The 22,329-nt window shown below is 45.3% G+C and overlaps 1 protein-coding gene across 2 annotated transcripts in view; it reads left to right on the top strand.

Moving 5' to 3' along the window:
- EYA2 (EYA transcriptional coactivator and phosphatase 2) overlaps positions 1-22,329 on the top strand; it is a 319,923-nt gene that overhangs the window by 90,344 nt on the left and 207,250 nt on the right. For both annotated transcript variants that reach the window (XM_069651298.1, XM_069651299.1), the window contains exons 2-3: positions 6,448-6,566; positions 21,828-21,876. In XM_069651298.1, coding sequence (XP_069507399.1) covers positions 6,458-6,566; positions 21,828-21,876 — 158 coding nt within the window. In that variant the 5' untranslated portion in view covers positions 6,448-6,457. The remainder of the gene's footprint in view (positions 1-6,447; positions 6,567-21,827; positions 21,877-22,329) is intronic.

The following is a 22,329-nucleotide window of genomic DNA, read 5'->3' as shown; positions in this document are numbered from 1 at the left end:
AGTGAACATTGACCATTTTACACCATGCTTATTAGAACACATGCTGTGAGTTTGAACAGTCCCCCAGCGAGCAAACATGTTCTCTTCCCCCAAATAATGCTCACATGAGCACACATTGCCTGGATCCTGAAATGCCCAAGTGAAACGGATTAGCCCTACTTTTTCTGCTTCTCCCCCTCCTTCCTTCTCCCCTCTCGACCCTGTCTATCTCCACTGTCTTTCTCCATTCTCTACCTCACTTCTTCTTTCTGTGTCTTTTTTGTCATCTCTCCTTGCTCCTCTCTTTTCTCCTTCTAAAGGCCTGAATAATAGTTGATGGAGAGGGAGGTTGTGGTGCCACATGCTTCTCTGTTAGCCTCTGGTGCCATTTGATCGGGCCGGGCATTTCCATTTTTGCGAGCTATAATGGCACAACTCTTTAGCATGGTCATTCTATTGACAGCGCTGCTTATGTGTTCCTTAACCGTACATTCCACTGTTATTTTAAATTTATTTTTGCTTTCCCTTATGCATAAAAACCACTTTCCCTGAAATACAAATTTTCCCACCAATGGGGCCATTGTCGCTCCAGTCAAGTCAAACATTCTGTTTAAGGTGTGTACTGTAGTTTCATTCCAGGCAAATTGCAGAGTGGCAAGTTGCGTGGTGTTGGGCTTCATCCTGGGGTAAGAGGGATGGGTGTCTGTGGAGGGGTGGGTGTGATGCTGAAAATGCATCAGAGGGACAGGGCCTCCGTATCCTTGTCCTTTACTGATTTTTATCATGTTTTCTGTTGTGTTTTCCACGCAGGAGTTCATGTGGGACTCCTGGTGGTGCAGCTCTCTTTTGGTTTGGTGTACAGACCCATGGGATACCCTTATGGCACCCATGGGTGGGGGTACAACCCTGTCCCCCTAGTGTATATGTTTGGGCACCTGTGCATGGCCCACAGAGCAGGGTATGGGCTGGAGGCAGCTCCATGCTTAATTTGACAGGTGCTCCGAGTATCCTCCATTTTGGGATACCCAGGCCCTGCCATTGGAATCAGTTGATTCCTGATAGGAAACAAGATGGCCCCCATGGCTTCTTGCTTTCTATTGCCTGTTACCTTGTTTTCCCAAAGTCCTGGGAAGCCGTGACTCTGTCCCTTCCCCCTGACCGGCTGTTGGGTGGAAGTTCCACATATGGTGTTGTTGTGAAGTCCAGGCCAGACTGGCTGGAGCCTTCCCAGTGACTGACTGTTGTGGGTACACCCTGTGGGTGGGATCTGGGTGAATGGAGTGTGTGACGAATACGAATTCTGTGTTGTGGGTGTCTAGGATCTGGTGGTTGACACAATGACTGAGATAGTCCTTCCCGAAACTGGTATGAATGCAGTGTGGAGTGTTGAATGGCTGGGTACTTGTCCCAATACACATAACTTGTTGTGAGTGTCTGGAAAGAAGTGAATGGCCTGAATGCACTATGCACCTGATTGGTTGCCTGCCTGCATGAATGCCCTTCTGACCGATTGGTTGCCTGAGTGTGACCCAGCAGAACGAATGGGGCATCAACTAGTATTTCTGGGGGCCTCTCACTGCTAGAATTCGTGTTCAGAAGCTGAAGTCCACTACGACGAGTAACTGGAGTAAATGAAGCTTGACCTTGAAGCCCTGCTGGACGAGAAGAATTGCTGTTGCTCTCCTTCACAATCTGAAAGCTGCTGTGCCTCCAAGGACTGACCCAGAGAGGACCTGATAAGGCACCCTCTTCCCGAGCTACGAGGGACCATCGTGCACCAGCAGATCTTTGCTAAAGCTCCCTGGTAGACAGACCTTCGACAGGCTGCTGACCCGAGACGGGGACTGCCGCGGAATCACAAGAAGCGCCCGGACTGTTGTCCGCCACCGTCGACGACCGCCGTCGCTGACCGGAGCTGCCGTGCTCCCGTTTGCCTAAGAACTTTCAGATCCAAGGACACTCTCGTCCGCTTCGTCGCCGCTGTATCCTGCTGGAGAAGGCCTGACCGTCGACGTGCCGAGGAGCATCCGCTGGTGGGTTTCCCGCCACCTAAAGACCACAGAGACGCCGACGACTCGACGCCCTTGCTGGGCCACAGTTCTTCATCCTCTCTTTGCAGTCCAGAACTATCGTCCCTGAGGTGCCCCGCACGCCTCTTCCTTGCAGGACGCCAACGCTCTGTCGTCGACGAGCACAGCTAGGAACGAAGCTGCCACTTCACTGCCGCAGTTCACCCTGTTCTCCGTCAGACGTTCAACGACCCGTGACTCCTGCCTTAAAGGGAGGGCACTCAAGAAGGGCCGTCAATTCCCTGACGACGAACGCTACAATTCCAGGTGCATTGCGGCTGTAGAACTATTGTAGAGGGAAATAAGACTCGTAGAACAATATATGGACTGGGCTTGTGATACATCTTTGCTTTACAGGTTGCCCAAGTGGGGGGATCTCCACACAGAGCCGTGTTTAACGGTAGCGACCAGTATTCTGCCAATTGTTCAACCACCTTGCTTTCCTTCCTCCCTCTACTGCTGGTTTCCTCTTTATTGATCTGTGTGACATTTTGACAGTATAGTTGATGCACTTTAATAAGATCTGATGATAGTTGTGGTACCACTGTAGAACTATATATATTTACCATTGTTGATTTTCTGAGCACAAAGTGAGTTATTGTGATAGTGCACATAACCTTGAATATTAATGATATAAAGACTGTGTTTTAACCGATACAGTGTATGGACATTCCTTTGTGGGGTATTGGGGACTGCACTGTACTTAAGAACCAGCCTGCATCACCACCTGAGAAGCTAGGCCTTGATTGCTCGACCACGTACCAATAATAGAGAATCTTGGCTGGGGTCCTCTGTGCCTCTCCTCTACCATATAGAGAGTAAAAGTACAGACACCCTCCTCCAGTCTTTACAGCGGGGATAGCGGGATGAGTTCCCCGGATATTAGAAAGTGCATTCCGCCTCTGGGGGGCAGTAAGCCATCATTCAGCTGACCCAGCGTTGGGAGTGACTCTAGGAAGATGTTCCCCTCGCCGCAGGTACACCTGGGTCAAGCTTTTCTGATCAGTGTGCACCAGAATACCCGAGTAGCATCTATATCTTTCCACCCTCAATGTGAGTTCTGACCTCATGGAATCTGTAGGGCCTTGGCTGTCCCGCATTTGGTCTTTGTCTTATTCTGTCACCCCCTGCTCCTCCGTCTTCTCTTAGACCCATTGTGGATGAGTAAACTCCTATATGTTAGGGGCAAAACAGAAAGTAAGACTTCGTACACTTATAAATATGCCATTGTTTTGACCTCCTTCATGTATATGTACCAATGGCATGCCCATGTCTCCCCCCATTGAATGCCCATGCAGTGGCAGCCTGCGTTGCTGAAGATCATTCTGCGCTGATGCCCCAGTCGCAAAATGCCTACTTTGAATTGTCTGATAACAAAACAAAGAGAAAACATTAATAATCAAATGGGTGTTGTAAGAGGATTCAATTCAACACTACAGCTAAGTCAACGCCTAGTCTATAATACTGAATGAAAACCCTTATTGATATATCTTTAGGTCCAGTTCATGCGTTCTGGATGACTACCCCTATATAACACCCCTCTCTTGGAATCCCCCTGACCCCACTGAGCCAAGAAGTAGTTCTGTTTTGCAAGTTTAAAAGGTTTATTTGATAATTTAAAATAGATATATATATCACGCTTTATAATAAATTAATAATTGAATAGCACACTGGTAAATAGGAACAAAAGAAGAAGGTGGTACAAAATGCTTTATAGAGTTCAAATGGATGCAAGGTTGAATGAATGAAATGCAGTATAGAAATACTCAATATGATTTCACCAAAACAATGTAATCACTTTTCTCTGGCAATTCCCTCCCCCCCTTGATGCAAGGCAAGGAAATGGAAGGAAACACACAGTTCTCAGAAATGCAATCAAATGTGATTCAGTTCAATCCCAGCAAGCTTACAGAAAACAGATAGGAGTTTTGAAAACACAGATAGGAGTTTGAAAACACAGGCCCAAATGCTTTGATATGTGCTAGCAATGGATGAGAAATATGCTGGAAATGCTTTTTAATTCCCTTTCAGAGGTTCAGGGTGAGTGGTATCTAGTTAATATTAGTCCAGGCTCACACTAGCAATGATGCAGGGATAGTTAGCAGGTCAAACGAATTTCTGGCAAATGGAAGGCAAGCAGCAGCAGTTTTTACATGTGAAGAAATTGCAAATCGCGGTAAAATTCGCGGATGCGTGTTCCGCGATTGCGGTAAAACTATAAGGGGTAGGAATGCGGTTCTAGGTGCGATTCAAAGCTAAGATTCTAAGCTTTCAAATAAAAGTTATTGCAAGTCTCTAGCACAAACGGTTGCGGAGATATGAGCAATTTTGTGAAGGTCGTTTTTCAGATTTAAAATTTTAAAGTTCAAAAAGACAAGTGCAGCTTGCGACTAGAAAATGACAAGTGACAGCTTTACAAATGACAGGTGACAGTTAGGAGACAGTTCTACTTAGATTAAATAGATTGAATTATATTATTTTAACTAAGAGATGGGTTCTGCACAGTTTTCTAGGTACTCACACTATATTCTTGAGTGAAATGGGCCTCGCCATGGATCTGGTCAGGGTTTTGGACTGGGCTCGGGTCTCTCTCTGGGCACAGCACTGCTTTCTCTCTGGGTACAGCACTGCTTTCTCCCTCTGGTCTGGTCTCTAGTTCTGGATAGATTGAAGTCTCTAGTTTGGCTTTCTGGAGGTTGATGGAGGTAAGTATGGATTTTTCCGGCAGAGCGTCCCGCTGCAGATGGATTTGGAAAAATCTCTATCTGTCCTGTCTGTCTGCTTTTATGTGTTTAGAATGTGGGTGTGTTCTAGCATCACTGACCCTACCTCTCTCTCAGCTTCTAATTGGTCAAACTTTCATTCGTCCCCTGATTGGCGAACTAAGTTGTGTCAGAGTGATGTCATCCATTTATGATCTCTTGAAACAACCTCCCTTATCATCTGTGCACCCAAATCTATATATGATCAAAATACATACTTCAGAGTTACACAGTTGTTTGAAATTACATACCCATGTCACCTATCACATGAGGTATACTCTGTCCCAAATCTGCTGTTTCTAGGAGCTTGCATTCACAAATGGCAACTTCTAGCACTTTTTAATGTGCTAAACAACATTTGATCTTCATTAAATTTTATACAACTGTTCCTCACATATCTACCCACATACCAATGCATTATCGTTTGTCTAGCTGAAACAGGGAGTCTGTAATATTAATAAACAATGGGGTTTTGCCCCAGAACATCACACAAATTCGAGTTTAGTCTTGAATTAAAGGTACATTTTTTAAATTAAAGCTCTCAAAGTTATACATTTCTGTCATTTGATTACAAAGAGTTATCAGTGTTTTTGTAAAATATATATTTTCCTTTCAATTCAGTCCTCAGAGTGTTGAAGTCCGCCTCCAAGACTTGGGTGGGTCAGTCCTCTGGGCAGGCAGGGCTTTGTTGACATTAAACAGACAAAATTAACATATTCCTTTCAGAGGAAAGGGTCCTTTGTGTGGTCTCTGGGAAGCTCCCAGCCAGTCTGCCTTCTATCAATCAAGAGGTCATGTGAGATTCTAACTCCTGGTGTGAAGCTCTTGAGGTGATAGGGTTTCCCAGGCTTCAGGCCTCTGGGAACAGCATGTGGCTAATTTTTAATTAAAATGCAGCCTTTGAAGTCAGCTGAGTCAAATCCCTTTGTCAGCAACTGCACTCAATTCTCCTGTCAGAGTTTAGACCGCCAGCTCCCCCTTGAGGATTTTGTTGGTACTGCATGCAATTTTGGGATTTTCTTGGATTAATGCATTCTAAACAGGAATGGTTCTTACATGGTAGTAAATCCTTGCTTAACATTGTTTTGATGGGGCTCCTTACAGTAAAATGGTTATGTGGAACCCCACAAAAGGGTTGAATCTTTAAAGTGGTCCAATGAGTCACGATTTCAGCAACTTTTTGACATCAGTAACAGTGGATTTTGTTAACAAAGACCTTTCTTTACACTGGTGGGTGGCAAGTTAGGTAACCATTTTGGTGTGCGCACAACTGCGCAGCTCTCCTGGATTCTGGGATGAAATGATGGGCGGCGACAGCGCATCCCCATCTTTACCCACTCCAATTATTTATTTTTGTTCTGGGGCAAAATGATGGGCAGCGACAGCTTAATCCCCATCTTTACCCCGTCTAATGATTCCACATGGGTCAAAACCCTCCACAGTGTAATCTCCAAGGAAGCGGGCGCTGCCTCATTCCTATTCGTCCTCTCACAACCGTGAAAACTTACGCGAATTGTGCAATATTGATTGTGTTGAGGAAATCCATTTTAATATTTATATTCTCCGGAATCCATGCAGTTATTAGTAATCCTGCATAATGGCTGCATACATTACCCGTGTCTTCTTTGTCTCCTCAGGTGCAAGGAAATGCTAGATCTAGTGATCCCGCACAGCCTGTCTGCCAGCAGCGAGCGCCCGGGCAGTCCTACGCTCAACCTTCACGACGGCCACTCGGCGTCTCCCCATGACCTAGAAGGTAGGTGCCCGAACCTTAGTCCACTCGAGCTGCTTAGAACGAAGCCTGGTGCTTCCTGGTGGCAGTATTCAGCATTTTAGCAAGGTGGGGGGTTTTCGCTAGTTTGCTCATTCTTAATCCCTTGCAAATGTTTCAGTGTGTTGTGTACAGTAATGTAGCCATGATGCGGGGGGGGTGGTCAAGAGGTAGACCTGTAAGGGAATGCTGCCAGAAAGTGGATGGAAGCATGGCATTGGAAACAATCTCTCATTGTTTTCTTCTCTGCCGATCACCCACAGCGAGTGCTGCCCGATGGCATGGGTAAGTGTGGGGAGCAGTAAAGACCTAGCTGGACCCGCCAAAAGGGCTCCTATTTACAGCTACATATTCCATTGTTGCATGGCTTCTGCTCCACCGTCAGGATGCTCTATTGAGATCCTGGTGTCCAGTGATTATAACGAGAACATTTATAGAGAGGTAGGTTATAACGAAACTATAATAATTTTAAAAAACAATGCATTTTTTTAAATATATGGGTGTGGGCTAATGGGGTTAAAACTGGTGGGGAGGGGTTGGGGTAGTGTTAGAATTGTAGGGAAACAGGGGGCATGGGAGTGACCCCCAAATAAAAATAAAAAAATCAATGTTTTTTCATTATTATAGGTTCGTTACAACCTACCTCTCTGTAAATGATTTAGTTGAAAGTGTGATCCTCGCTGTGCAGCAAAGGGGACCCGTGCAGCAAGGGCATGCAGCGATGGGGTGCAATAATGTGAAAACAATTTGATGATGTAAGAGGGCAGCCTCCCGCCTGCCTGTATCCTTGCTTCACCATGGGCGGCAACCATTAACTCTTGAGTTCTCATAATGTTGTGATGAATGTTACATGCAGTCACTTGGAACAGTGGTTTCCATCGCTGATCCTGAGAGCTAAATCCATGCCATGTTTTTAGGATAACCACCTTCAGTTAATTTGTGCAGGAGTTCTTTACACTGTCACTGGTTATATACTATGAACATAGCACGGCTGTGGCTCTCGAGGATCGGACTTGGGGACCCTGAATTATAACAGATCCGCAAGGATGAATCAAACAAGATAGCACTTGCTGGGGTTCGCATAGCAAACCCCACTGGTAGCCCCAAGCCTTCAGGGTGTCCATAGATTGGGCATAGGGGCACTCCCTGTCCTTGCTGAGCACTTCATGAACCCTCCTGTGGTCTGGAGTTTCATTCTTGGCAGGCAGGGAGCATTCTTTCAGGAGTCGATGCCACGACGCGGGGGAAGTCGTCCGGCTTTTATACTGCTCAAGTGATGGAAGCAGAGGAATGTTAAATCTGTTGAAAAAATGACTGGCAGAGGCAGCAGCTGAACCAGTGTTCACCAGCACAGTTCCAGCCATTGTTTTCTGTGGTTGAGGCCTGGGTGCCTTCGTGTTGCAGCGAAGCTAGAGAAAGCCATTAGGCTGTTTAAGTCCTCACGTTGTACTGTTTATTTTCTTAGCACCCTCTGTTTGATTTCTGCATGCATGCCTTCATAGATTGTGTTTAAACAGAACACGAGTGTGTGTGACAGCCAAATAAACGGTTACCGTATGCAGCGAGCAAACAATAAGGCAAACAATCGGGAAGAACATATTTTGCTGTGTGTGTAAGACACGCAGATTGCTGCTTAGCAGAATTCGTGCCCCAAGCAGTGGAAGTTTGTATTTCTGGAATTCGTATGTCGAGCTAATGGAAATGTGGACTGTCAACAATTGATATTTCGATATCAGACGTTGGTGCCGCTGGGATCCAAATAATGTGGCTCTGAGAAGGGAAAAGCTCATTACAGAGAATTCCAGCATGTGCTAATGTACAGATCTATTTGTTGAACGAGTGATGAACCCGGAAGACCTGGACAGTGACGTCAGTGGGACTTGAAAGAGAGCCTCGAATAAGTGTGCGTCATGGCAGGAATATTAAAGCACCGAAAGGGGGCTTGCAACTACAAACTCACAAAGTGATTTTTTTTTCCTCCAGCCATTCCTTTTTTCTTTAAAGACTGAAGGATAGCCAAAGAGGATGTTAACGTTTTCTGAGCCTCATTATGAGTCCGGAAGTAGCCGTGCTGTTAAATAACGGCACGGCTGCCGCCGGAGTCATTTTTTTCCGGCACCCGGCAATGGGGACTTACTGGGGCATTACAGTCCCGGCGGTCCCCGTAATTCCCTATTGCCGGGCACCGGAAAAAATGAGTCCCCATTCGAGTCTCATTGGACTCAATGGGGAGGAGGGTTGCACCGTTAATAACGTTGCCGGTGCATCCATCAAGGTCTGCAAGCGGGTGCCATTCCGCCTGCCAGGGTGGAAAGGCACCCGCGCGCAGGCCTCGGAGTGTGCCGGTCCGGTAACAACGGTGCCGGTAGCTTACCGGCACCGTTGTTACCGGACCGGCGCGCTCGTAATGAAGCCCATTTTTATTTTCTTAGAATGGTGCTAGACCTACAATCGCCATTGCTGTGAAAATGAAAAACCCAGCTAAGTGAATGTGTGATTCCGATGGTGACAAAGCAGCACCTCAAACAGATCAGGGACCACCACCATGCCGCTCTGAAGATGTTTGAGACCTGTTCCCTCCCCATTGACCATGCTTGCTTGGCATGATGGGAGTTGTAGTATAATACACGTGGAGAGCCATAGGTTGCACACACCTACTGTACTAAGATGAGGTAGCGCACACAAAGACAACGTGTACTTTGACAAACGAAATGGCCAAAGATCCATTAGTGACAGCAACTTGGTACTACCATTTGGATTTCAAGCTCATGTTGGCCCTTATTTTGAAAGAACTCCCTTTTCAAAAGTGCAATCGCTTTGAATCTACAAAAAATGCAGGATTGTACGCTTTTCCCAATGCAGGTTAAGAGGAGGCTATGATGGGCATTCTTATCAGTTTACAACATTAATCTATGCTCTGGCCTGATTTGCAGGGCTGTCTTGTGGATCAGCCCATCAAGCACCAATGTTGGTGGGTAAATAGCGGTGCCGCTTAAACCTGGCATCAGAAGATCCCACACGGCCGCCTTCAGCCTCTTGACTTTTTCTTTCAAGTTTTGTGCAATGTTTTCCATTGTAATGCTGCATGGCTATTGTCTCACAACATGTTGTGATAGATAACCTTTAACGGCTTAATCGAGGATGCAATGATTCATAATGTGAAATGCAAAAGAAAGCCGGGAAGGCCTGCTCCGGAGGCGGTCGGCCAATGGAAACTTCTGAATTATAATGCGCAGTAAGAAGCCAGTTGTCGTTTCTGGGTTTATATTTTCAAGAGGGCTTCACTGGGATTTTCAGCGGAAGTATGACATCATCTCAAGGAAGCAGAATGACCCATGAAACCGAGACTGTCGCCGGCAAATGGAGGAAGAACTGAAATCCTGTACACAAAATGGACTTTCCCTTCCATGGTCCAGCAAACACTGCGCTAGCGTGTTCCAGGTGATGTGTGCGGAATGAGAGCTGCAAACAAACATTAACCCTTACAGGTGGCTTGTAAGGTGCTGATGCATCAGAAACGCAAAATCCAAAGCGATACAAAGCTTATTGCCAGACTTGTGGATTGCATGCCTAAGAGGGCAATGAACTGGATTCATTGTAAAATCAGAAATGCCCACTTTTTAGTTAGACACATTTCCCAAAAATGTATAATTCTATTAGAATAGTTGAGCCTGAATGGCAACACATATTTTCATCTTGCATCAATTTCCAGGCCTGGAAACCTTATTTTTATTAAATGAAGCCATTTCAAGGCACTAGCGGTAAGTAGCATCAGACTGTCTTTATATGTCCAGTAGGCTGCATGTCCCACGACTGGAAAATAAACCAGCATCGGCAATGTCAACAGGTGTGGCTTTTGTGTGGGCATAGGATAGGCATTTGCCAGGCACTGCTGTAATGATACTAATCGCCGTTAATGGTACTAGCCTGAGGAGCTGACTTTTGATTTTCCTGGCAGGCCGGGGGGGGGGGACTTTTACCACAGATGGCTTCTCCCAGGGGTTTGGGGGTACCTGGCCCTGGAGCACCCATGTACTCGGTGCCCCTAGCTGCAAAATGGTGCAAGTACCTGGACATATAATAATAGTGCCTGACAAATGCATCTCTAATACCCATAGATCTGTTGGCTTTGCCAATGCCTGCTTTTAACAGGACTTCGGTGAAGGACACACACAGTGCTGCTGAAGTCACTGTTGGTGAAGACATTTTCATTACACCCGGTGAGCATTTAGAACTCCAATTAAGCCATCCTGGAATATTGCTTTGGACTAACACTGACCGGTAATATAAGCACAAAGTTTGCTGTTACTGCCTGACAAAGCTTGTTCAAAGAGATCCCAGGAGGCAGTGTTTTGGGCAGGAAGTAGGTGGGAATGGCCATAGGGATTACCCTGGTCATGGACAGCCAATGGGGTGGATAAACAAAACCTACACGCTTTATGTCCCTCCTCATAAGCCAGCTCCCTCCTAGCTGTACTCTAATGCAATAGTTTCGGCTTATAGGTGACACTGTAGCGCCTCCTAATAGCCAAAACCAAAAGATGTTAGAGAGATGTATGTGGTCTAGTGGCGAAGTTGCTGGCCGTGGACCCTGGAGTCTTCTAGGCAAATGGATACCTAGTTATTCCCGTGACTGAAAATGTAAATATGTGCGAGGTAAATATGTTGCAGTCCAAACTATATAGTGCAGCATGTTATTCTATCCTGTTTACAAGATCCAATCTCTTCCCCAGGCTTTCATTTACTAGTTCCTGTAATCTGGTCTCAACTGGAACTGGACCCTGCACGCCACACTGTTCTATGGTCATCACCTTCGTTGTGCTCTTTTTAAAATGCACTTGTACTGAAAAATGTTCTGTTGCTCATGGGGCTAGATCTGCGCTATATCAAATACCCACCCATGCGTCAAAATCCTGCGCACCCCGCCTCCCCCCGTCCCCCCCCCACCCGCTCCGTTTTCCAGTGAACACACACACCTTTGCTAATGTTCAAATTGTGAATTGAGAAGAAATTGGCTTGACCCCTACACGCATCTTTCAAAAAACACATGTCGGGCGAAGAGGAGCAGGACGCCGTGTGCCTAAAGACCTCCTTCTCATGAATACTGCAGGAGTCCGGCTGCCGCCTCGCCCACGGGCACGGCAAGCAGCTGCTGGCTCTGGGCTTCCGGCTTCGTCCTCAGCCCGAAAGACCTGCGGCTCTACTGTATTTAATTGTTGCTTCTGTAAACCCCGACATGACTCCACCAAAGGGTCATTGGGCCAGCCTGGCCACTTAAAATTGACCTTTTAAATATTTACACAAAAAATACATGTGGCCTCTGCTGCAAAGGGACCCGGCGGTCCGCGAAGCTCCAGCGCATGCGGCCTAATTGCTGAATACACTGCCCTGCGCGTCTGCTTTAGGATTGAGGTTACCAGTACTTGATGACTTGGAACGTTACTTTTCAGCGTACGCCGCGCAAGTGGATGTGTTCACTTAATAGACAATTTTTGCTGTCCATTGAGGGGAAAAAGGTAGACCAAAAACTTGCTGGGAAACGAGCAACTTCTTTCTGGGCTCCGGTGGGTGGGATTTCCGTGTTCAAGGTCAGCACACCAAATAAGTGACACAGTTTCACGAATTGCACTTTTTACGGCAAACAGTTTAAAGTAACATTTGTGGGCACATTTTGGGTTAAAATGTTTTGGCAATTGTGAGGTGCGAGTTTTAAAACAATGTCATATGAGTGGCCCAAATTGACACCAAAAAACGGTCCCACCCTTGTCAGTCAATAACTGGCCAGGTGACAGGAAAGGTGTTTAGAGCGGTTTATAGTTATAGTTTTGACAATAATAGTTTTGAAAGCCATAGTTCCGACACAAGTGCCGAAATGAAAAGTTTCGATTTATTTTTAGTATTTTTATTTTTTTGGGAGGGGCGGGGGTTCCCCCCAAACTCCCGTTTTTTAAATTTTTTTAAAAAACACTTCTTTTACAATACGAAATAAAAAAAATCTAATATTAAAACAAAATCAAAACTTTTTTTTTCCGCACTTTTGTGTAGAAACTTTTGGCATTCGAAACTATTGTTTCGAAACTTTGACTGGACACCGTTTAGAGCATGTCTCTTCTACATCAGAAAGCAAGGCTGAACATGGTCACAAATGTTTTCTGAGTGCCCTTTGGTATGGAAATTGGAACTTAAAGAAGCAATGTTTCTTGTCCCCTCAACTCTTAGTGGACAGCAACTCCCTAGCAGACTGGATCCCTGATTCATGGGTTATTTGCGCCGAAAAAAGGGGATTTGTGCGCCATTCTGCCGGGCAGAATGGCGCAAACATCCCGTTTTTTTCGGCGCAAATAATCCATGAATCAGGGCCTGGAAGTAGAAAGAAGCAGTCCTGCTACAAGAGGAAGTTCATTCAACACCAAGTGGACCACATATTTCAAGCTTGAGGACACCCAGAAATAGTCTAACTTGAAGTCCACCTTTCCTCCCCGAGTGGCAAATGTCAATAGTTCGCCAGCAGATTTCTGCAACCCAACAGTCTGGGAGCTGCTCTCCACCCCTTGGGACAAGTTCCTATTTGCTTTCCTGCCTCTTCCGCTAGTCTCCTGGTTCCTGCAGGTGGTATGAATGCAACCATGACATCTGATCTAATTTCTCTGCCATGGGGGAGACGGTACTCGTTCTGGGATCTGTTGACCCTTTCGCAAGCACAGCCTAACATACTTCTGAAAGCTTTCAACCTGTTGTCGCAGGAAGGAGTCAAGATTCACCACCAAGTCCCTTCATCCCTGAACCTCAATTCTTAGGTCCTGAACCCATGGAGTTCAACAAGTAGGCATGCTTTTGGAATGCAGGCTCATCTTGGTAACGGCTAGAGCCCTGTTCACCATGCAATGTGTCAGTAAAACATAGAAGATTTACAATTTAATGCGTCAGCCAGTGCATCAATCTACATTTTCAAGATCCTGAGATACTTGCGTACTTGTTGCGGCCTAGCCAAAGGTGGCTTACTGCACTTGTCCTTCAACGTCCCTTAAGCAGCCATTTCGCTATACATCCCGAGGCGCAACAGGCTTGTGCTCTTGGACTGATTAAGGAATTCATGAAAGGCCATTTCAGGACATTTCCCCTGGTGTGGGAGCTGAATACAGTCCTTACAAGATGGATGTGCTAATGTTTTGAACCCTTTTATGTAATGGACATCAAGTATGTTACCTGGAAAGTGGCATTCTTGGTATCTCTCGCTTCCACCAGGAGGGTGAGTGAGCTTCAATCTTTATGTGCACAAGCCTTACCTGGAATTCCAGAAGGACAGAGTCCTCCTTCAAACTAATCCCATATTGATGCTGATGGGCCCTTCATGTCACTTGAATTGAACCTCTGCTCCTTTCAGCTTTCACAAATACCCAAACAACATAGGCAGAGAGGTCCCTGCATTGTTTGGACAGTGATCATGGCAGTAAGACCCCCAGAACTTTTTGCTGGACTTCGAAAGTAACCAGCTCTGAAAGTAACCAGGAAGGGGGGCCTCCTACAGGTAATCACAGAGACTCATTCCTACCAATGTGCTCACTCTCCACTTTACACCAACAAACAATAGAATGCAGTTGTACCCCTCGATCAATTGCGGCCTAGCTGCACACATACCTACACTACTCTTTGAACACCTCAACAGTCTGTTAGGCCGATTTTCTTGTGGGCTATAACTGCGTTCTATCTGCACACATAATCTCTTACACAGGCCCGACAGCAGCCAGAATGCAGACTCGGAGACCACCTTCCTTGCTGCACACATTACACTGATCTCTCATGTAAACTAGGTATACCAGAGGACCGAGGTTTGTGTTACACAATCACTATTCAGCAGAGTACTCAGGGCCCAACTAACCCTCCTCCGGTAATGGCAGAGGACTCAGCCAAGGGCAAGTAAGAACTGTCTTTTAATTTCCAACCAGACGGGGATCATACAGGAAAACAATTCTCCAGAAATCACAGCTCCTGAGTCTGTTTCAGGACTTTTTGTTAGTAAATGTCATCACAACTTAGAACCATTCCCCAAAAATCTATGAGCTCATTCTGTTGGGTAGCTCGGGTGGTAGTGCATATAGAAGGCACCTATAGATGTTAGCTAACTGGTCTGTGCATTTCAGGTGGTCTCGCCTGAGATGTCCCCAAAAACGATCGATTACATTTTTGCAGGGTCGCAGGACTACCATTGGCCCTTGCCCATTATCCTTCACCCTAGGATTTGTGCTCCCTGATTGGCTGGAGCGGGTCTCCTCAAGTCTGGGACCCCGCTCTGTTCTCAGTGCTTAGTGTGCCTTCTCAAGGTGGTGAGAAAGACTGTGTGTTCCCATTGTTGGCACTGGTATATCCACCTAGCCTGAGGGAGTGCCTGCAGGTTGCAATGTTGTTAAACAACACATGTATCAGTTCATGTCTGCTTTGCTGGAAACTGCTCCTCTTCCCACTGCGGGTAAATGACTATTTCTCGGCTGCATCATGTGGGTGAGGACCACAAAATGGAGCCTCTTGGACTGCAATTATGAGGATTTATTCTGTTTCACCTGGAGCCAGGAATGTTCTACCCGCCTTTGTCCTTGGCTGCGAGCACTGTCTTTGCTTCATGCTGCAGAGTCTGCATGTATTCGTTCCTTGTTTTGAGGCCTGTGGCTTCATGTAACTCTACTACAGTCATGCTATGCTTTCTATATGTCTGTGTTCTACTGTTTTCCTTACAAGTTAGTGGTACTTCCAGGTTTCTTATATGATCCTGCAGTTCCATATGGTTAGTTGCAATAAGCAACTGCAAGCTTGTTTTGTGTGACTCTTGCTCTCTTGTATTTCTGCGTTCGGCTAATGCAAGAAAATAAGAAAGACTTTCGACAGTATTTGCATATATCTGTCCTTTATAGAGCTCTGTATGCATGTTCTTCGTGTGCACACGTGTGTGTCCATGTAACTTCGTGCCAGGAATAAGAGTTTGCTTTGTGTTTAACGTTACTATGTCGTTGTGTCCCTAATGACGTTAGCACAGCTGGATACTTATTGTTAGTCAACCTGCTCCAGTGCTGAGGCACCTGTGTCCACGAAGATGTCAGCTGGATAGGGTTTGAAGGGTTGCCTAAGAGAATATCGGCTCACATATGTAGAATTTACTAGCCCTTTTGGGGGCTGGCCAAACAGTGACTGGCACCTCTCATTTCTTAGTCTTCGGGCTGTCATGCGTATACAGGTCATGGGTGGAATTCCAGGGACCCCCATCTTCGCTCACAACCACTGCACTGCTACTAGCATTATAATGCAGCCAGCTCTGCAAACCACTCTGGCTGCACACATACCAAGTGCACCCAAGCACTATATACTACTGTACTCTCTCCACTGACCTGGACTACGGTCCCCAAGGGCATTCAACCCACAGCGCTTTGAGATCCTACCAATGGCATGTAAGGCGCTATAGAAATGCACCATAACATAACATTCCAAACGGTTCTATGTGATTACATTGAGGAGATTTGCTCAAATCCAAATCCATCCATTTTTTTTCTTCTTAATGCTATTTGGCTGCAAATATAGGCAGGGAGGAGACCCTCTACAGCCTCCCTTCCGCCACCTTAATTTTTACCTTACCACCCCACATATATTTTTGGCCAATAGGGCAAAAGTTTCGATGACCAAATCTCCTGCGATGAAACCTCCCTGTCCCTTCCCAAACCCTTTGTTGTTACTACTAAGGATGATTAATTCTGATGCCAAGAGGTCTAGTATAGACCACTTTCACATTATTATCCAATACAAGTCTTCACAGTTTCTGTATGTATGGGCTAACCTGGGTTTTAAATGCCTAAACTAAAAAGCTAAAAAAGCGCAATATTAAACATCCCTGTGACCTAAAACACTATCCTTCGTGGCTGGCACAAAGGATCTGGTTAGGAGGATTCTTTGTGTAATGCCTAATTGTGAAAGAAATGTCAAGCACTTGATTACATGTACAGAAAAGTATGAACAGACCCTTCAGTATATTGTGGCATGAAACCAAATATTTTGCAACATATAAAAAAGCACATTTTGCAGCAAAAAATTGCGCTTATTGCAGCATTTCTGTTGCTCATTATTTATTGACTGGAGAGTGTAAGATTGACGGGTTGCAAGAACGAAGCAGTCTGTGAGGCTACAAGAGAGCCAGGTTGTCATTATTTGCACCTTTTGTATCAATCTAATAGGAAGAGTCCCAGATGTCCTGGCTTGACAGAGCAGTATTTGTTTTGCTCTACTTTTTTGGTTGAATGTGCATGTCTATTTAATGTTTTGATAATTATCTTTTTGCATGGTGAAAATATCCTCCTTCTATGCGCTACAATCCCTCAAGTACCCACACACCCCACTCAGCTACATCCCTCACACTCACCAATTCCCCAACACTCCCAAACCTTTCATTCTACCAGTCATGTGCATACTCATGTGATCTGTCCCACTGCCAAGTCACAACTCGCACTTCCCAGTCCCTGCCACACTCCCAACCATGCTCCCAACTCACACCTTACACTCTCCAGTTGCTCCTGCAGGCTACAGTCCTTTCTTCTTTCTTGCTCCTGCTGCATCTTGCATCCTTTCTCCCATTCTATGACACTCTTCCCCCATCCTTGCTTCCCATCTGCATCTCACTGCCTATTTCCGGCCAACCACTCCCTCTCTGCCTGTTGGCCCACTGATACCCGTCTAGCATGTCTCTGCCTCTGCTTTCTGGCCACTGCCCTATCTGGCTTACCCCTCCCTCTCGTCTGTCTTGCCCACTGCTTCCCCCTCTGACCCACTGTTCTCCCTCTGCGGTCTTGCCCATCACTCCCCATCGGCACATTGCTACCCCTCTTTCTCCTTTGCCCCCTCAAATTGTGACCATTTTTTTATTCTTCAAAAATGTAGATTTTGGGCCAGTTCCTCAAAAAATGGGGTGATGAAAAAATAGAGAATGTGCTGTTTTCGATGCCCTGTTTTTGGGAGTGCGCAGGTCACCTTATTTTCAAAGGTGATTGCATTTCCAGGGGGCCGAGCTGTAGCACAAATGATGCGCTGGCCAGCCATTTTGCATACATTGCACCCTCCTTAAAATACTGTTCTACAGGCTCCCAGCACCCAAGTAGCTGCTGGGAGCACGTCTCACTATGAGAATCTCTTAAAGTGTCTCCCACTGTAAAATGTGATACAAAAAAAGAATTATCTCCCTGTTCGAGAAATAGAAATGCAAGTGATACAGCAGCGATCCATAATTTTTTTTTACAAAAGATGCATGACAGGGTCAGTGAAGACCCTGTAATGCAATGCGTCCGCCTTGCACCTATTTAGCCTATTATGAACAGGTGCAGGGGGATTGCCTTATTTTTCTGCACATTTAAACGTGCATCCTGTTTGTGAATTCAGGATGCACTTTTAAATGAACAGAAACACTGCTTAATTTTCACAAATGTGCAAAGGGGTGGAAAGGCCCTTTTGAATGGGCGCATATAACATGTACCCATTCAGATGCTCTTTGTGGATTGGGCTGCTCCTTTTTTAGCGCAAGCCATGAGATCTGTTCAACTGTTCAACTTTTTTGGGCACAAGTGATGCTGTCAATCCCCTAGACATGTTTTTACCCTGATAAGGGATGTAAAGTGTGCTAGCTTGAGGTCCAGCTGAACGTCAAATAGTAGCACCCCAAAAATGCGGATTGGGTCCTAGTGAATCTTAAAGTAAAATGCTTAAGAATTTGCTGGAAGTAAAACACGCATGCAGCACAGAACTCTTCCCGGAAAGTAAGCGATGTTGCTAGCAGAGGAGTGGTGGCACAGATGCACACAGTAAATCTTACTGAAATAAAGGTCCGAGGTCTAGGAGAACCACAGCACTAGTAAAATAAGAAGACGAGTCTGGTCTAGTGTCAGGATGAGTAAGCAGGGAAATGGGCATATAGGATGGGCCGGAACTACACGTTCTGTTAGACTGCCTACACTGTACGGTGGATACTTGGCCTTAATTTACGAAGTGTTTCTGTGATTCGCAAAACTATACAGAAGGAGATGTCTGACCCGGGTAAACAAAAAACTGCAACCTACGACTGAATGGGCTCGAATGGAATTTACCTTCAGCCACACCCACTTTACAAATGCAAAAGGGGTGTGTCTGGAGGAGTGGCAATGGCCAAACAATTCAAATCAGGGCTACAACATGGTGCAACCCAATTCACGCTAAAAACGTGTTCTTTTGGTACCACTCACAAAATGTCCGTTTTTGAGTCATAGGCAAATTAAATCTTTTTCAATGAAAATGGCTATTGTCCCCCCAAGGATTTACAACACTGTAAGGACAAATTGTACATTATGTATTCTTGAACCTTTCTGAGGCCTATGATTCATCATCACAGGACAACCCCAATCGTGTAGATGCAGAGATATTGGGCTTGCTGTGTGGACTGCCATCTTTTAGATGGCCATTGAGGGTCCTATTCAAAAAAGTTAGCAGGAGTAAATCTGAGCCCCTGCTGCAAAGAGACTATTCCATTCACCAGGAAAGTTTATTCTTACTAACTTCTGTGTGATTGATAAAGTGTTCACATTTAAATTATTGTTTACTTTGAACCTACAAAGTAATGGAAAAAATAAAGTAGGGTATCTTATTATTTATTTATTTATTTTTGTTTTTTTTATTTTATTGTTTGATGCACGGACCTAGCTCGACAGCAGCGGAGCGATGCACAGAGTGTGGGTAGCCAGCATTTGGGCTGGCATTTTTTAACAGTAGCGCAGTATTGTTAGATCTATGTGTCGGTATGCGCGTCCATTGGAATTAGTCCTTCATCAGGTGCTGTTGAGCCATGTTTTGAGAGATTTGTGAAATTGGAGAATTGTGGGGCATTCCGAGCCGACACAGGGATCGAGGTCCAGAGTGTGGGTGCGTGACAAGAGAACCATTGTTTTCGGGTCCTCTATTTACAAAGTAGTTGCGATTCAAGCCTGTTGGTCAATTTGTTGTGCTAGGAGCATGCGCCACCAGATACGTGGAGCTTAGCCTGCAGGTACGCTGGTGTGCTACACGTGACTGCTTTGTAGATGATATGTGCAGTCTTGAACGATATCCTAACTTGGAGTGGAAGCCAATGTAGTTGGCATAGGATTTGGGTAATTAGGTCAAATATATGTGCTCCCGTAATAAGACGTGCTGCTACATGGTGGACTGCTTTTAGGGAAAGCCTAGTGACCAAACGAGAGCCCTGTCATGAGATTATTTACTCCATCAATGTGCAAGACCACAAGGGCCTGTATTACGGTCTGGAAGTCCTTCAACGGGATGAAGGGTTTGATTTTTTCGAACGGTAGAGATTATGAACCAGATTGATCAATGGTGAAGCCTAAGGCTTTTGCATTTGCTGAGTCTGAGAGTTGTGGATCAAATCCTTCTAGGCGCATATCATTGAGCTATTGTTGGACAAGTTGTTTTTGAGTGGGCGGACCGATGATGATGAATTCAGTCTTGGATGGGTTTAGTTTGAGGTAGGCAGTCGACATCCAGGACTGGATGATGGCTAGGTAATCGCGGAGACCAATGATATCCTGCACGCAGTTTACTCTCATGTACAACTGAGTATCGTCTGCATATTGGTAGATGGCTATTTTGGGATCTTTGAGCAGACTGCCCAGAGGCTCCACGTAAAGTTTAAAAAAGATTGATGAGAGGATGGAGAATTGGGGGGACTCCGCAGGAGACCTGGGGTGGGTTAGAATGCAACAAGTTCATCTGGACAGCCTTGTGTCTGCCTGAGAGGTAGGAGGTAAACCAATTCAGGACAGTGTCAGAGAATCCCATCTTGTCAGCAAGGAGGGAGAGAAAGATGCCGAATGCAGCGAAGATGTTAAGGAGGACGAGGAGGGATGAGGCTCCCTTCTGCATGATTTGGAGAGCATCATCCACCACCTGGATGGTGGCTGTCTCGATGCTACACTTTGGACGAAACCCTGTCTGATAATCATTTAGGAGGTGGAGTTGTTGAATTTTGGAGAGTAGATGTGCAGTAACAAATCTTTCCAAGGTTTTGCCAGTAAACGGGAGGTTCATAATGGGCCTGTTGGCCAGGTGGTCTGGATATAGAGTTGGTTTTTTCAAAAAAGGTTGTATGAGACCAGTCATGTGAGGGTGTCCGGGAATGATCCTTTTGCGAGGGAGACGCTGATGATGCTGAGGAGCGCATTGAGAGCCAGGCCCGTCAATTTGTTAAATGATGGAGGCTGAATTGATATCGTCAAGAGTAAGAAGTAGGTTTAAGAGGCAATCATTTTCAGGAGATCCGGGGAAAGTGAGGAAAGAATTCGGTCCAGAGGGGCAGTCTGCATGCCTGGGATGCTAATGCTGTGTGAGGTTGACTTGATGGTCTTTTGGATTTTGTCTGTTTTTCAATAATAAATGTGTTAACTCTGTGTGTTTTTCCTGAGTTGCTGGTACCTCCGGGTCGGGTGAGGGTTTGGTACAACGTTAAGTCCTATTAGTTGTCATTAGACATAGCAACTAGTGATTATGCTGCTACACCTTAACTGCTGAACTTTAGTCAAGTCTATGCAAAAAGGACGAGCATACTCGACCGTAGCACTTAAGGGGTTAAAACCTGTCTAATCAAGAACCCCTGTATTTATGACTTTTAGATATTGCAACATAAGTCTATTGCAAAAATGCATTGCCTACAGTGAGTGCATTGCATGTAAATGAGTATTAAGAATGAATCATCTTCATAAACTCCCCCGCATACTGCTAGTAAGAAGGCATGGGACGTAACAATAATCTCATTGTAAATGTCATGGTCATTGCAAAACAATAGGGCACTTGCTATGTTGTTATACAAAAAAAAGTTATTTAAGCTTTAGAATGAGGATGCACAGAACTGGTGTGCGAGTGTGCAGGTGAGATAAGCGAACGAAGGGCACAGAGTGAGGTTAGCGAGAAAGTGACTGCGTTAAGTTTTAGAGCTGTTATGACGGTAGAGCGCATATTCGATATTATTCAGTATATGGTATTCTCAGCCTGGGTGTAATAATACATCTGTGAACAGAAAGGGCAGGTATGTACAATACAGGAACACTCCTTCATTTTGAGTTGGGATTCATTTTCTTGCCTTAATTATGTGGCCCATGCGTGGCACAACTCCTTTTTATAGTCATTTCACTTTGAATGTTTTATAACCTCGTTAAAAATGTTTTTTTGTTTGCTTAAAATAAGTCATTTATCTTTTAGGCAGCGACAAGGAAGCACGGCAGTTCACGCCTTTGCTGAATTATTCAAAGTAAGTGTTTCCAACTACATAAACCTTTATATGGGACAGAATGTGCAGTTTTTTGGCCGTGAGCATGCCACGGTGTGCAGTAGCTTGCTCCACAGTAAACCATGGCAGGTGAGAAAGTAGACTAAGTTGCTGGTTTGGTAAAGGTCAACATGCACGTTGCAGAAATTGTTGCTAGAGCCACTGTTATCGGGGCCCCTGAGCAATGCACTGAAGGTGTTCAAATTAGCTCTAAAGCATACCTTATGCTCCACAAAAGCGTCTTGAATTGCTTTATCAACTGAAGACATACAGCTCTCAAAGCTATAGACAACCACATACGTGTTTCAGACAGACTATTTTTTTTCTTCACCATAAAATTGATACTATTTGCTAAACATACCCCAATGCTCCAAGCACAATAATGTCTGTCAGCAAACCCCACTGGTGATCCCTAATGTTGGTGAAATGCCTGTC

Source organism: Ambystoma mexicanum, chromosome 3p (assembly GCF_040938575.1).
Source record: "Ambystoma mexicanum isolate Mex_15411 chromosome 3p, UKY_AmexF1_1, whole genome shotgun sequence".
Classification (NCBI taxonomy): domain Eukaryota; kingdom Metazoa; phylum Chordata; class Amphibia; order Caudata; family Ambystomatidae; genus Ambystoma; species Ambystoma mexicanum.
The sequence above is the reverse complement of the archived record's forward strand: the minus strand, read 5'-3'. Positions and strand labels throughout refer to the sequence as shown.